Genomic DNA, 16478 nt, shown 5'->3' on the forward strand with positions numbered 1-16478 from the left:
TTCACAAACCAAGGATATGGAAGTGGAGCATTCAAATCAAATAATTTTTTAATCGTCACCCACATGTACTCCCTTGCTCAGGAGACCCAATAGGCAAACTGATACCTCTTAAAGTACCACTTTACACTCCGTAGTTTGTCCAATCTGGGACGTGAACCGGCGACCTTCTGGTTCCCAAACTAAGTCCCATCCATCATCCCTCCCCTCTGCTGTATCAGCAGTGCGTTTTGATGCAACATCAACCATGTCTCTTCTCATTCACAGAAAACATCTGAGCAGGGGACAGTTGTCTGTCATTTTCTCCAACCTGTTAATGGAGACGTGTTTCAACAAAGAAGTTGTGTTTTTGGATCAGTCGCTGTTTTGTTTGTCTGTTTAAAAGCAGGATAATAAGGAACTACTGGCAGATTTTAATCCAACGGTGTTAAAAGGTGTTGTACTGGCCAAGGAAGCACCCATGTCATTTTGGAGTGAGTCCGAATCACATCACAGGTCCCCGCACTCTGAATGTCCTGCTAGTTTTTATCTTGGATACCACTTTTTGTTCTTGACAGACATACAGCGATCTATGCTCGGTATATGAAAGAAATGAGATGACCCTGTTTCATAAAATGTAAGCGCCAAACCAGGCACCAGAGTCATTTTCTATCCCTGTGCCTCTGTGATCCCCTGAAGCTGTGCGAGAGAGATTAGCTAAATTCATCTACTTCACAGAGGTTTGTTTTACCCACGGGCCTAAGGGCTGGAGATTACTTGTGAAATTAAACTTTTTTTTTTTCATACTTCCCCATGCCAACGATGCCTTTGATGTCAGTTTCAGTGATAACAGTTTGCTATCTTTAACCCAAATCCAATGTCTCTTATCATCATCACCATCATCATCTTTTCCTTTCTGGTTATCTCTGTGTCTCTCTCTTCCAATATCTTTCATTCCTAATTTTCAGTTTATTGCGTTCAACGTGTAAACATAGTCGAACTGGGAAAATAATAAAGTTATATCATGAATGCACATGAAGTATATACAGCATGTGTTCCTGTTTGCTGCTGCCAGCATCTCTGTCTCATATTTATTCCCCACGCGAGCCCATGTGATCCTGGATGAGAGTTGGCATCGCACTGATTTTTTGTGTGCAAACGCCTGGTTGTCATGGCAACGCCTCTCAATGCGAGCATGTCTACCAATCCTAGACTGGTTGTTGTGTACATGTCCAGAACAAAAGGCAATGGAGGAAAAAAAATGGAAAAACACATGAAAAAAAGGACGAGAACCAGTCAAATAAAATTGCAGAAGGCTCGCTGCTCTCTGCCTGTCAGGATGAATTTTTTGCAAGAGCTTTGAAGATTAACTTAAAACAAGCGCGCACACACAGTCAGAGGTTTTGGTATATGTATTGTGTGTGTGTGCGTGTGTGTGTGTGTGTTTGTTTGTGTTGATGCTCTACCCAGAAGCACTTCCTTCAAATCCCATTACACACATCTCCAGCCCCCCCTCCCAAAACATCGAGAGGATCCAGTCCCCACAGCTAAGACAGTTGGTATGGAAACGGATCAGTAAAGCCCCAAATCTCTCTTTTTTAACGACTCATTACCAGTCGCTACTGCGATTAATGTCAATGCTTCCTCGCTATGGCAGAGAGAACACGGTCGCCCAAATCGCTGCAGGGAAGAAGAGGAATGTCTGAATTGGTTGGTGAGCACAGTGGTAATCATCCTGTTTGCTTGCCCCCTCCTCTGTAATATTTCAATTTCCTCTCCTAGTTTATCTGACTTCCTTCTTCTTGCAATCCCTTTATAATGCTGCTGTTAGACGCCTTTACTGCCACAGAGAAAACATAATGAAACACCTTGCTTTGCATCTGAAACACACTTCTAGAGATACAATAACACGAGGGTTTAAATGGAGCATGGGGTCCCATTCTGACGTTTGGCATTTCACACCCTGTGAAATCCAAAATGAAAAGGCAGTGAAGCATCAACAAAAGCAAAAGGCCACATGTAATGGTAGATTGGGCGGAAAACACACACAGAGAGTTGATTCTACATAAAAAAAGATCACAGTTTTTTGTATCGCTCTGAGAAGCAGAGTCCCTGCAGAGAGATCTTGCTTCCTGCTCTGCTTTCTCTCTCATCTCACTGACAGCAGCAGTTCAGAGATGGAGACATCAGGAGGGTGGCGGAGGAGGAGAGGAAACACACTGAGGGTGGAGCACAAAAAGGGGAGAGCACATGATGAAAGGGATGGAGCTAAGAGTCCTTAGAGTCGGTGATGTTACAGCAGCTAATCCTCAACCTGGCTGAATAATCGGGCTTGAGGTGAGTCGGTTTTTGAGATGTAACTGTGGCCTCAAAACACAATCAGTTGTTCTGTCGGCTAGGAGACCCTATAAGCAGAATAAGAGAAGAGATAAAAACCTGTGACAAATACTGACATATTTATATAATATTCTATCCCGATTTATTATCAACTACTGAACTATTGTTAAATCAATTTCAGCTCTGTGAGGCTGTTTTCAGGCACAGCAGCTGTTTGGACCTAAATGCTAATCACAAAATATTTACAATGACAATGCTAACATGCTGGTGTTTAGCAGGTATAGCATGTATTAGCTTACCGTGTTAGCATAGTGACATTCGCTTAGCTCTAAACACAACGTACAGCTGAGGATGATGGGAAGGTCATTAGGTCTCTAGGTATATGTTTAACTCTCATTTATGAAAGACAAAGACTTTAAGAATAATTGATTAAATAAGAGATAAATGTTTGAGCCAAAATTTGAGATCACCAATTTGAACCTCATGGTGGCACTAAAAGGATATGTGAATACTGAATATATCAGTATGTGTATCGTCCTCTGGCAACCAAGAATGGCTGTACAAAAATGCCATGGCAACCCATCCCATATTATTAAGATATATTTTGGTCTAGACAAAAGTGGTGGACAAACTAACAGACATCCATCGAGCATTGCTGCTAGCTTGGATTAAAATGCAATAAAACACAAATTGGATGTTTCAGCTCAGTCATCATTGAGTCATTGCCATTGATTAGCAGTTATGTTAAGTCATCTAAATAAATGTATATCAGAGAACAGTGCACAATACCTTGTGTTATAAATAGATCTGGAGGAAGGTCTTTGTGTCCTCCTCGGTTAAAGGACACAATGACTGGTACTTTTCCACTGGCTACTGAGGCTCTTAGGCAGCACACAGAGCAATATGTTTCTCATCTGGGTGTTACTGAGGAACAATTCAATTAAGTATTTTATTGTTCCATCCACCTAAGGAGTTCACTATAAAAATTACAAACAATAACCTGACTAGGTTGCGTTGGTTGTCTGAACATGTGTTCTAACGGATTTTTTGTTGTGGTTCATTTTTGAGAAAGTTCATGGAGGCTAAGACACACAGGATCCCTTTATGCTTGATTTCTGTATTTCACAATGCATCTTTTGAAATGTACACTTCTATGGACAAACAAAAACATTATATCTGTGACTGTTTCTTATGATTTTTCTTAACCTTGAAAGGTATCTAAATGCTTCAGCATGCCTTGACCATGACATTAAATAATAAGGAGAAAATCCCTGAATCCCCTACCATCATTATCAAGAAAGCTTTTTCCGAAGATCACATGCTTTTGGTCATTAATACAATAAGAGATATATCAATATCATTACAAATAGACACCCCCAGTACAAATACAATACATCTCTGCTAGGCAACCGTCATAAGGATGTTTTTTTGTGAATTAGGGGGAAAAGAACGGTGGGGTGAAGATGTACCCATCATCATCCTCCGGGGTGCAGAGCGGCTTATCATTTATCATTAGCTGGCAGGATGTTACTCAGAGAAAACATCCACCATGAAGAATGCATTCTGTCTGTGTCTGATAACAAAACAGAAATCTAAATCTGTGAATCAAAACTCTGTGGACCGTCTGATCATGTTCATTTATTAAAATAAAACGAATTTTAAAAATCATGTCAGTGTCATGTTGTTTTCTTTTGTGTTCAAATGAATAATTTACTATAAATAAGTGTCTTTTTTCTTTGAATAAAATGAAGACTTTTATGTTGGGAATGTTGAGTTGTACTGGGAATTGAGCCCAATACTACACTGCCACCTAGTGATGGAAAAACACATCCCCATAATGCAGCTTGCAAATTGTATTCATTACAATTGGACTTTTAATGGAAAGGCTTTTAAGAAGATTGTACTTTGGTCTCAGGCAAAACACAAATGGTTGAGTGCTTTTATTTTTCTCCTGAGAGAACAAAATGTCTGAAACTCCAAAATGAGCAGCAACTAAACATCAACACTGTCTTTGAGTATACATGCTTAATCTTGGGTTTGTTTTGGATGATTATGGATTTAAGTACTAGACTGGACAAGTAAAATATACTTCTTTGTATGTGATTTTAGAGCTTTCTTTCTATTTTATAGGAATGATGTTGTGAAATTCAGCATTTTCTTTTATTTAAAAGCCTAATTTATTTTTCAAGTGCTTGTCATGTGACCCGATAATTTCAAATCGTTCATTATTCGAATATAGGAATAGTAGATAGGATTACTTAAAATATAGTACCTTATATTTCATATTTTTTCCCTTTAGACCCTTGCGGTTTATTCTTAAAAACCCTTACCCTTACCCACCCCACATTTTCCCTCTGCTGGTCTATGGCCTTAACGGGGTAGCCTACAGAGTCGCTTAGATAAGCGGGGGAGTGCATCTGACAAAGAGATAGGTTGTTGTGCTCCCTATCTCTGTTTCTTATCCTATATCTAATAGCACTGCTCGGGTCTTGATATAGATTGAGTAGGGAAGTTCATAACATCTTTCTAGAGGGTTATCAAGAATAACTTTTATCCAATGACCTTTTCCCTCTCTGTCTGTATCTATATTCTCTTGTTCGGATGAACCCAGCCGAATCTTTTTTCTTGTTTTGTATCTATATCCGGAGTCGAGGCTGATCCTCTTGCTGTAGTCCTGTGTCTTGGATCCTCTATCCTGAGTTCTGGATTAAGTCGTGGACTTCGGGTCGTGGCTGAACCTGTCTCTGCGGTCCTGCCTTGGGTCTCGTCATGCTGCTTCCCTGATGGCTTCCACAGGATTGTAGCTGACATCCTCGTGGATCCATATTCTTATTACAGACACATGCATTTCCTAACATTCGGTCTATATGCTGTATAATGTATTATCTCTTCGATGTACACAAGGCATCTATTGCACGTCTGTCCGTCCTGGGAGAGGGATCCCTCCTCTGTTGCTCTCCCTGAGGTTTCTCCCATTTTTCCCTTTAAACTGTGGGTTTTCTCTGGAAGTTTTTCCTTGTACGATGTGAGGGTCTAAGGATAGAGGGTGTCCTTTTTCTCATACTGATATTCTGAACAATCTGTGCTGTTGTATTTGCTGTAAAATGTCTCTACTGTAGGCTATTTTTATTATATGTACAGCACTTTGGCTCGACCAAAAATCGTTTATAAATGTGCTATATAAATAAAACTTGATTTGATTTGATTTGAAATAAATGCAGAATTGTAATTCCAAGTATGACACCTGTTGTTGTTGTTAGATTTGAGAACAAATGTACTTCATATGAGTATTTGATTAACAAGTCATTATTTTTTTTAAATGTTTTTTTAGTAAAGAGTCTTCTAAAAGGTGCTCAATGCTGTGAGAAAATCTTCTTAATTTAAACTGAACTATACAAAATATAAGCTGCTGATTTTCTTCCTCAAAATATCCATATTTCTGTGTTTTGATAAAAAAAATATTCCTCTCTAGAAAGTGGACTAGCCGTATAATCCAATTAAGAGTGGTATGTTCATTTTTTTGACTGTAGTAACAATATCTGGTATTGATACTTTTGATACTTTAAGTGTATTTTGAAGATAATATGTTATTTAGCTTGAATAAATGTTTTGGTCACATGGACTGTGGGCTGCGGTTTCTAAAGGAGGAAGGAACAACACCATAGGAGCAGGTGTAACGGTCAATTAACCGAGAAACACGTCTACACCGGAAATGACACCCTATAGCTTCAAAATAAGAGCTCAGAATTCAACTTTGTGGGAAAAAGAACAAGAAGTTCTGTGATATTATTTTAAGCTTGGTCTGAGGCTTCATATTATTTGAGTATTTTCAAATGTTGTTATGACGAAAATGTTTTAGCTATTAAATGTTGCTTTTGATTTGCTTGTATTTTTCTAAACACTAATTTAGTAAGATGCATATTATTAATTGTGTTTATCGTTACCAGTTAGGCCTATACTCTTCATATGACAAAAATAAGGTTGGCTAATTATTGAGTGTTTAAAATATATGCCTGCTATGACTTGACATACAGTATGTCAAGTCATAGCAGGCATATATTTTAGGGGTTAGTATGTCACATACTAACCCCTTTTATTTTGTTACCCATTGTATTTTCATATCAGGTTTTCTAACGTTTTTCCATTTTTACCAGGAGAACCACTCCTGAGGCCTGGTGTTAAAAATATCCTGGTGAGCACTGAAGTGTTTATTAAACCTTTCTTTGTCAACTAGGAGCACATGGTGGGGAAAACAACACTTATATGAATTTCTAAATCACCACCAACATACCTTTTCCTGCTACCAGCCATAGCTACCAGCAGGTGGGGCTTGGTCCACAATGACCAGTCGGCTCTCACCTGTCAAAAAGATGCATTGACTGCTTTTATTTTGAAGTGTAAACCGGAAACGGGTTTACAACGCAGCAGCAGCGAGAGAGATCTGTCTGTCCGTCCGGAGATGAGCGCACACCGGTGCCGGTTGCTGGCGTGCAGACAGCGGCAGGAAGGACTCGGACTACACGGTTTATCACCGTTTGTGAAACTCTGCCTCTGCAATGTTTGAAAAGCGGATACATCCTCAAACTGTGTGATTTAGACCGTGAAGATGTTGACAGACATGATTGTGGAGCAAGAATTTGAGATCAAGGAGGAGGAACCGTGGTACGACAAGCAAGACCTTGAACATGGTACAATTTCCTTTCAGTCTTTGTCTGTGAACACTATTGAAACAGAATAATCCTTACATATTACTACATTTTTTTTACACAAATATGGATATCAAAGCTGTAATGTATACAGATGTACCTTAATTAAACTCACTATTAAGCCCTGCAGGTGCATAGGATGTTAAATGTGTGATATTTTATGTGATTTTCTGAACGTATAACCTCTAATATTTTCAGTCAGGGTTTTTTAGTATAAAATCTGTTTTAATAGCAATTGAGCACCTTGACAGACTGCCCGAAAAAGCAGGAGTCAGCAGGACATTCACATATGCGGCAAAGTAACAAAAAAAAGGTCTGCCTGAATTGAAGAAGTGCCTTAGACTTAGACCATTCCCTCCTTTTAATTATTTTGCACTGAAGCTGATGAATTTGTTTGTGTGATATTCCCTTACATCATAATTGGGTAATCTTTACTACAGGATTATTTAATTAAATAATTAAAAAGGGGGTTAGGGTAATAGTATGGGTCAGGTAAAGATTAGCTGTTTAAGAATAACAAAAAAAAAAACTGAGTATTCACTTCTTTAAAAAGTGGGTAACTGGTCTCCTAGTAACAACAACAAATCCCCACAAAGCTGCCTGTACAGTGAAGTCCTCATGTCTCCATCAGGGACTGATTTGACATAGGTGTATTTGTATAAAACCGTCCCTGATGGGTCCTCTCTGTCCCTCCTGCAGACCTGCAGCTGGCAGCCGAGCTGGGGAAGAGTCTCCTGGAGAGGAACAGGGAGCTGGAGCAGGGGCTGCAGCAGATGTACTCCACCAACCAGGAGCAGCTGCAGGAGATTGAGGTAAAGAGACGCATGGCACCTGTCTAACCTGTGGGACTCAGCCATCCAAGGACCCTGATATACTGTAAAAAAAAAAGATGGTTGACCTAGGATAAAAGTGTTCATGATTTGTGTGCAATATAGCATTCAATCCTAATGGGAATATCCTGGTCAAAATATATGAAATTGTACAATCACAAATCGATTTTGCATCACAAAGGCCTCAAATTGGCCTTACAGAAAAAAATGACATGCTGCTGTACAAGGGCTTAATTGTGACTGGGGAGGAAGAGGATATATTTGTTTCCATCCATTTCTTTTCAGGCTGCTAAACCTAAAGGACAGAGGTTTACTTGGGTTTGTGTATGCAGCTTGAGTGAATTACCTGCACAACTATTTATAAGACTGCATAAAATACACATAATGGAATTTAGGAAATATAACAGGAAGGGGCAAAAGGCCACAGGCTAAATCCATACACATGCACTCAATTTAAGGAGAAATCCTAAGATAATTTAGAAAAGACAAATCAAATAATATTGAGCTGTTTATATTTAAATATAATCTTCCTAAAAAGATGCTGGAACTTGTCCTCAATTAAAGATAATTTAATAAAACAAATCTTTGTAGCAAGTTTAAATTGAGTATAATGACAAAATGTATCAGTTATCAGGTCTTTATAAAGGGACTAATAGGCGATAATCGAGTTAGTGTATTATGCAAGAATTTAAGTGACTTTTTGTTATGGATTATTGTTATGCTCCACACAATGACCCATTTAATTACAATGTATTATTTGCGTTACAATACACCTTTATTTGAATGAAGAAAGAAATGTGTACATATGTGTTTTGTTGTTGAGGAACAAAGCTTGAATCCTGTCCATCTCTCTGTCCAAAAAAAATCATGATAAGGAAGGTGCGTGCAGGATTTCCAGTAAATCCTTAGCCTAGGTTTTTTTTTTAAACTGAAATGACAGAAATGACATATTTAGCTTTTTACAGATTTTCCTGATTTAAGGCAGAGTTTTAATTTCCTTGAGTGAGGTCTGTGTGACACTAAATCCTTCTCTGTCTCTGCTCACACTCACAGCTAATCTCTTAAGACCTCTGCTGGATACTCGTGACGTCAAATGTTTGATTCTAGATCACTTCCTGCAATTATTTAACTGCTTTACTGGAACTTAAAGGCATCAAATAGAGCATCGTAAATAATCTTTAAAAATATATCTGTTTAACTTTACCACACTGTACATGTGTGTTACTCATTGACTGTCTATGCGTGTGCAGTCTGACTCTGAGCTGTGAAGTAGAGGCTGGTTTTTCTGTGTGTTTACTTTCAGTACGCTTATTAGATGAAAGAAGGTTCAAAGTGTCCTTGCTGCCACAGCAGATAAGATAACTTGTTCTTAAGGAAAATGTGACTTTATAGAGCAACTGATTAGGAGACATTCAGGCCTTACTGTGATTCTCTAATCACATGTCCTTTAGTCAGCACTTTTATTTCTTGTCTGTTATGCTAGTTCAAAAAACAAAATAAGCAGCTTAACATCCAAGTATTATTATTATTATGATTATTATAAAACCATTTAATATTGTTCTTAATAATATTAAGAATGATTTAACAATCAGAAACTATTGACTCGGCTGGTCATTTTAAAATGATAAAGATATACATTTTCAGTCAAATTGGGCATTAGCTATCAGACAAAACTAGTTGGGAAAAAATCTGCATGTTACATAAAGACAAGAAAATCTAATTCCCTGCAAAACTATCCCTGTTTCTTTCTTGGATTGTCCTTTTTTATTTGTATCTTTTTGTATGTGAAGTGCCAACATTTTTTTTTGTGTGATACATAGTTTCAATGAAGTTAACACACTCTCTCCTCCAGTACCTGACCAAGCAGGTGGACCTCCTCCGTCAGGTCAATGATCAGCACGCCAAAGTGTACGAGCAGCTGGACGTGGCGGCCCGAGAGCTGGAGCTCAGCAATCGAAAACTGGTTCAGGACAACAGGGCGTCCCAGCAGAAAATCCAGGGGTGAGACTGAGATGTGGAAATTCTGTTTCAGAAACAATATCCTACAGATTTCCCAAGTTATTATAAAAAAAACAGGGTTGTACAAAGTCTTTAATGTTTGTAAATTGGTTTATTTTAGTTGAGGTACCTTGAAAGTGCTTGAAGAGTGCAATGTTTACTCTTCAAAGGTGTAAGCCTATATGTATCAGATACCTTACACGTCCTAGAAAGACAAATTAAACTTAACTAATGTTAAGAGGAATAGTTTCAGCGAGAGAACTAAAAAGGTGCCATGGGGTACAGGAATCCGTTTTGGTTTCAAGACCCTGGTTTGCGGAGGACACCAAAAAAGTCCTAGAGACACAAGGTACACTTAACTCACGTGCATTTAAAAAAGACGAATGGTTTCGGCGAAAACTGAAAGGTAAGTTAAAAAAGAAAGTAGAAAGAAAGTGAGGTCATAGAAAACTATTTCTGCTAAAGAGTTAGCAATGATTGAGAGTTGGACCTAAACATTTCAGACGTAAACTTTTATTCATGTATCTTTGCTTTTAAATGAGTGTTTCTAAATGCCATTTTATAATATGTTTCTTAATGTCTTTCATTTTTGTAAAGCACTTTGAATTGCCTTGTGTTGAAAGGTGCTATATAAATAAACGTGCCTTGCCTTGCCTTGCCTAACATAGCGGTGTTTCCTCTGCAGGTTGGTGGAGACGGTGGAGCAGCTGCAGACGCAGGTGGAGGAGCTGCAGACGCAGGTGGAGACGCTGAAGCTGAGTCCTGCTCAACCTCTGAAGCGTCCGCACAGAGAGAAGTGTTCGCCCCGCAGCACGCAGAGTGTGTCCTGCCTGAAGGAGCTGCAAAACACTCTCAGGTGAGGAGACAGATACTGTGTTTAGATCATTGGTGCTCAGTTAGTGGACACACTCGGGGAGGTAGTGACAGAAAATAACGATACGGGACTCCTTCGAAAGCCCTATAATTGGAATGAGTACACTTTAAACCCTTTATTCATCAATCGTTCACCTGTTTGACCCCACTTTGGGCTAAAATACAAGTTTAGTTCTGAGATAATAAGTCAGAAAAGGAAAAAAAATGGAGAACAAAATATTGGTTTACTTATTCGACAAGGAAAACCCTCATTGGAATTAGTTATCACATTTACAATTGCAGCACAATAAGTGACGTTTTAGACGTACAACATATAACAGTTGGAGACTAAAATGTTATAAATAAGATTTACCGTTTAAGACATTCATCAACTAAAAATTACAAACATCTGCTGGTTTTAGCAACATCCATGTGAGGATTTGCTACTTCTCTCTGTTTTATACTAAGTTTAAGCTTAATATATTTGGCCATTTCAAAGGAGTATTATTTGGGAAATGTGTCTATTATTATTATTATTATTATTATTATTATTATTATTATTATTTTAAAAAGATTGAAGCCCTTTCATATGTGCATCCTGAAAATGCTTTACAAAATAAAAGCGGACACCTACTGTCATTAATGGACAATGTGAAATAGTGTTAGGAAATGATTTGGCTAAAGTGTTTCCTGTTGGTGTATTGAAATAGTCAGCCTTAAAAAATGTTTTTTAAATCAAAGAATGTTAAATAACCACTATAAGAACTTCTACAGTAACTTATTTATCAACCTGGTTGAGTAGAATCTATCCTAAATGCGTTGTCACTGATCCAGAAGCTCTTTGTAAGCCTCAAGATGGAAGCAGAAAATCCTGCTGGCTTTAGCTCTTCCTCTTTGTGCTAATCTTCCTCGCTGGCAGCCGGCCACGTCTGCCTCGCAGCAGGTCGAAATGTTTTGTGCTGCGTTTTGTGACAGGTGCATTTAGTATGCCCCTTCAAAACATCCAGGTCAGTCGGAGGTAAATCCCACTGATAAACAGGACAGGTCTGAACTGGATGAGGTTGGAAGGAAGGAGGTCGAAGTCTTCCCGCTGAACACAGCGTCTCAAGATCTGTGATTCTTCAGCTGATTTCTAATCTACTTAGCTCTGCTGATTAGTTCTTGATGACCTGCTTTAATTCCCTCTTTTTGGTTCTAGGTTTTTTTTTTTATTGCCTTCCTGTTTTTGTTGTTTTTCTTCCGGTTTTCAGTGCATTGGTGTGGTTTATTCTAGCCAAAAATACTTACACATAGTTGTAATTAAAATACAATTAAAAACGCAGATATCCCATTGAATTGGAGCTGAAAATAATCAATTGACAAGACTTTATAAATGTGAATCAACTTCAAAATAGTTTTTGGTTTGTTTCTATAATCTATCTAAATAATCTAAATGGCAAGAAAACCTATTTCAAGTTAAAAGGTACTCGATGTATACTAAAAAAAACAAAAATAAATGTTTCTTTAAATGTATTCAAATACCCAGCACTGTTTGCCAGACATTTACCAAAAAAACGACTTTTCTGACCGTTTTTTAACGTCCCATATCTCCTCTACAGTTTGAACCTGACCTTTGTCACACGTCGTTATTGATTCTCCACGGGGCACTTCCTGTCACCTTTCACTTTGTTTTGCCTCATGAATCACGCAAGCGATAGATGAAACACTTAGGTCAGTTTCGAAAGACAAAATAAATTATCAGCCTATAATAGGAAAGGAAATACATAAGGAAATATAAAAACAGCTGACAAAACAGTTTCCACTCAGGGTCAAACTACTTGCCAGCTATGGAAATTTTTATCATATCACCTTTATCTGCAAATTAAGTATATCTGTGGACTCTTAGTTATGTTGAAACTATTTGTGTGGCTGTAATGAAGAAATGTAGTTCCTGGAAAGCTTTTGGAATACTGTAGATGTGAATGTTACTGAGTGTTGAAACCATCAGACATTAACGGTAACCTATTATGCAAAATCCACTTCTTGTCCTGATCCATTTCTATAAAAACCTGTCTGAAATGATCTGATCTTGGCCACTTTATGATGTCATAACGATTTTTTGGCTTGTGTAACACCCCCCCCCCCCCCCCCCACCTTATCACCTGAATCTCCTCCTAGAGCACCATTGTGTTAAAATATCCAAATATCTCTCAGAGGGGCGTGGGGAGGGGCTCCATATTTTCATCTAAAGTAACAGACAGAGAATCAGCACTTTGGAAACAGGGCTGAAACAGAGGGGATTATGGGATGCTACAATGATTTGTTTGGTATTTGGAGCCAAACACTTCAGAGACATGCTTTGTATATATCTGAGACCTATAATATATTGATGAAAAACAGTACAATAGGGGACCTTTTTAAAGGGTTACAAAAACATGGTGAAATACCTGTTGTTGTGACTGTCTGTGTCTCTGTGTAGGTACGACTACGATGACCCCTCAGACGGTCTTGAGCCCCCCGACATGTCGTGGCACGAGGAGGAGCAGGCGTCTCTGCGGCAGTCCCTGCGCAGCCTCCAGACTCAGTTCGCCGGTGAGCGCGCACGCAGGGAGCAGTCGGAGCGCGAGGCCGAGCTGCTGGCCGGGGAGAACGCAGCGCTGGAGCATCAGCTGGCAGGGATGGAGGGCTGCAAGGTGTGTGTGAGGAACATATGTTCATCTCTTCACACTTAACACATACACAAACAACACGTCTGCAGAACGACGTGTGACTTTGTCAGTCTGGGGTCCTAATGTTTGGTTTCAAAGTCCCCAATCCATGAGGAAATCAAATGTATAATACTCTTTAGATCCCGGCACTAGTGGCACTAGTTATAATTTGAAAAAAGTCAGTACAATTGGGCTGGAATCCTTATCTTACTTTAGATGGCTACTTCAATGTAACTCTACCTGGATTTAATACTATCAGATTAAAGGGTTATTCTGCGATGACGTATCAGGACTATCGCAGAGTTCTTTTGTGAGATAAGGAGCCAGTGGAATAGAATATTTTTCGAAGAAAGAAAACTTTTATCAAGGAACCACAGCGCTTCACTTTACTTTACACCTTAAATTTGACGAACCTTATCTTTTACCAAACTTTAAGACTTTAATCTCAGAAATCAGTTTTTTGTTTCTGGATGTTCTCCTCTCCGCTTCGTATTTCTCTTCTTTTTTATTTGACCTACGATGGCCTGACACGGCCATATAATTCAATATCTTAATTGGAAAATTGCTGCTGCACTTTAACATTAGTGTCACAATGACTCAATCTTAGTCTTTTTAAACAACATATCACCATCTCTCTTTCCTCTCTCTGTTCCAGACCAGAGTAACCGAGCTGGAGCGTGAGGCGGAGGAGCTCCGTCATCTCTGGAAATCAGATTCCTCTACGAGATCCAGCCGGCCGGACAACATCCACAGCCTGCTGCCCAACTCCATGTTCCTGAACCCGGAGGAGGAGAGCGAGGAGGGGGCCGCTGCAGCCAAGAGCCCCTGGGCGCTGAAGTCCTGGGACAGCGAGCGGCTGGCGAGGACCCCGCAGACCCCCCACAGGGTGAACGACCACGAGTGCTCCTGCGTGCGCCGAGCAGAGGTGGTGAAGTACCGCGGCATCTCGCTGCTCAACGAGGTGGACGCGCAGTACAGTGCCTTGCAGGTGAAGTACGACGAGCTGCTGAGACGCTGCCAACCGGGGCAGCAGCAGGAGGATGAGGAGGAGGAGGAAGAGGAGGAGGAGGAGGATGGGCAGACGAATCAGTCCGTCCAGACTGCATGTCTTTCTGCTGCTTGTCCCTCTCTCACAGACTTTCAAGATGACTTTAATCAGCCCGAGTACAAGGAACTTTTTAGGGAAATCTTCTCTCGAATTCAAAAAACCAAAGAGGACCTGATTGAGAACAGAGGGAGAGCCTCGGCGGGTGAAGGGCTGCCTAATTTGCATAATTAGCTTCTCGTAAAAAAAGATATTTAATGATTGTCTTCCAGATATAGACTCTTAGAGTAGCAAGTGAAGCTAATGAAATCTACACTTGTATGTTTTTGGCCCAGAAGTGGCGGTTGCCATGCAAAGCGGGTGAAGATGAGTGATCCAGGAACAGGAAGGCCGAACGTCACCAGCTCTGTGGCTCATCAGCACAAAAACACCAGTGCCTGCCGTCCCCACTGTGCACTCACTCTACCTCACTTTGCAAAAACAAGCTCCAGAGGAAATCGTTTCTGGGTCTTATTTTCATTAAAACTTTATTCTACAGGGTCCCATCACTTCTTAAAGTTAGCTAGAAAGATGTGAAATCTCAAAAAGGTTCCTGGAAAAGACTTAAATATGTTATTCTAAGCTAATTATAGAGAAATTGGAGGTGACAAGTTGAAGGGTATATATGTATACATATATAACTGATTAATTTGTAGTTTTATTAAATTAATTGTTTAGTATATAGCCCATAACAAGTTCCCAAAGAACAATATGACGTCAACAAACACACTTTGTCTAAGGAACAGTCCGATATCCAAAACATACATTCAATTAGCTTGATAGAAGTAGAAAACCAGCAAGTATTAACCTTTCAGGAGCTGGAATCAGTGTCTGTAAACGTTTGTTGCTTAAAGAAGAATCACCGATGCTCGAAAATGTTGCCGATTTATCTTGTTTTGATCAGCTAATTAAGCAGTAGTTTCATCTCGAATTGCTATTGCGTATTTTTGTATTTGAAATCAGTGAATTCTATTGTTTCTTATTTTACACATGGTCTTAAAATAGTGAAGGTGTGAGCCAGACAACTTGATGATGAGCAGAATTTCACTATAAAATGGTGTAGGCTCATCAGCACCACACCCAACACTGGCCCTGTTCAGACCCGGCATTAACATGTGACATTTGATACATTATAATAACAAGAACATTCTTTTGGATTATTAACTCGGTTGAACTTGAATATTTCCCATAACTCTCCCAGTGATTAGTCCAACATTAAACAGCTCTTTTTCAGGAACCTCGTAGAAAATGATCATAAAGACAACTGATCCATGGATTCAAATGTTGTCGCTGTATCCGCTGTTTGATTGGTTTACTTTGCTCCTGCTTTAAAATGTGAAGTTTTTTTATTTTATTTTTCTTTACAACAAAAAAAAAAGAGAAAATAAAAGGTACCTTTCTTGGTGATAGTTTTGCCTGAGAGACCACAGCAAGTTGTTGATTTGGTGAAGGAGTTTATTATATTAGAAGTTGGTGATTCAAGGTCAAATATATAGGGATCTTTTGTAAGGTAACGTTTATTTCTTTAAATGATACTTGTACAATAGGTTAAGAGACTGTGATTGAATGTATTATTATAGGGAAGTTCTGAGGTTTACCAAAAGACTAACTCGATGTACTGGACAATGTAACGGCCTCCTAGAATGTTGTTTATCACGGAAACGTGTTTTGATTTAGAGGGGTTTCTCAGCAGCACTTTTCTTTTGCTTTTTCCCTTGTTAAGTTCACACTTTGTATAAAATCACATTGAGATGCACTTTAGAAATTGCACATCATTATTGTTCTGTCACTTTACATGTAGTTATAAACAAGCGTGCTGAATAATCTGCAGTATGTATGTACGATGTGTTTTTACCTGTTTCATGAGTGGACCTCGTGGTTTATGTCAGAGCCATAAAACATGAAGCAAGCGCCACATCTGTTTCCTTATTACTGCTGTTAATATGTTACTCAGAGATTGATGAACTCAAACATGATAAGAAATCCACTTGAATCATGTAATACGTAT

General features: G+C 39.1%; 1 protein-coding gene across 1 annotated transcript; it reads left to right on the forward strand.

The window, feature by feature from the left end:
- The first annotated feature begins 6728 nt into the window (after positions 1–6728).
- Positions 6729–16385, forward strand: LOC307023947 (cerebellar degeneration-related protein 2-like). The gene is made up of 6 exons (XM_079657649.1): positions 6729–7001; positions 7719–7831; positions 9702–9850; positions 10533–10703; positions 13158–13371; positions 14042–16385. The coding sequence occupies exons 1-6, from the start codon at positions 6920–6922 to the stop codon at positions 14663–14665; spliced, it is 1353 nt and encodes a 450-aa protein (XP_079513775.1). The 5' UTR covers positions 6729–6919; the 3' UTR covers positions 14666–16385.
- Positions 16386–16478: the final 93 nt, after the last annotated feature.

This window comes from Notothenia rossii (genome assembly GCF_949606895.1).
Source record: "Notothenia rossii genome assembly, chromosome: 11".
Classification (NCBI taxonomy): domain Eukaryota; kingdom Metazoa; phylum Chordata; class Actinopteri; order Perciformes; family Nototheniidae; genus Notothenia; species Notothenia rossii.

Bases quoted from the DNA above. Each gene is read 5' to 3' on its own strand.
- LOC307023947 (XM_079657649.1), top strand. From the start codon at position 6,920: ATGTTGACAGACATGATTGTGGAGCAAGAATTTGAGATCAAGGAGGAG. The intron at 10,704-13,157 runs GTGAGGAGACAG...GTCTCTGTGTAG, and splicing joins GAGCTGCAAAACACTCTCAG to GTACGACTACGATGACCCCT. The intron at 13,372-14,041 runs GTGTGTGTGAGG...TCTCTGTTCCAG, and splicing joins CAGGGATGGAGGGCTGCAAG to ACCAGAGTAACCGAGCTGGA.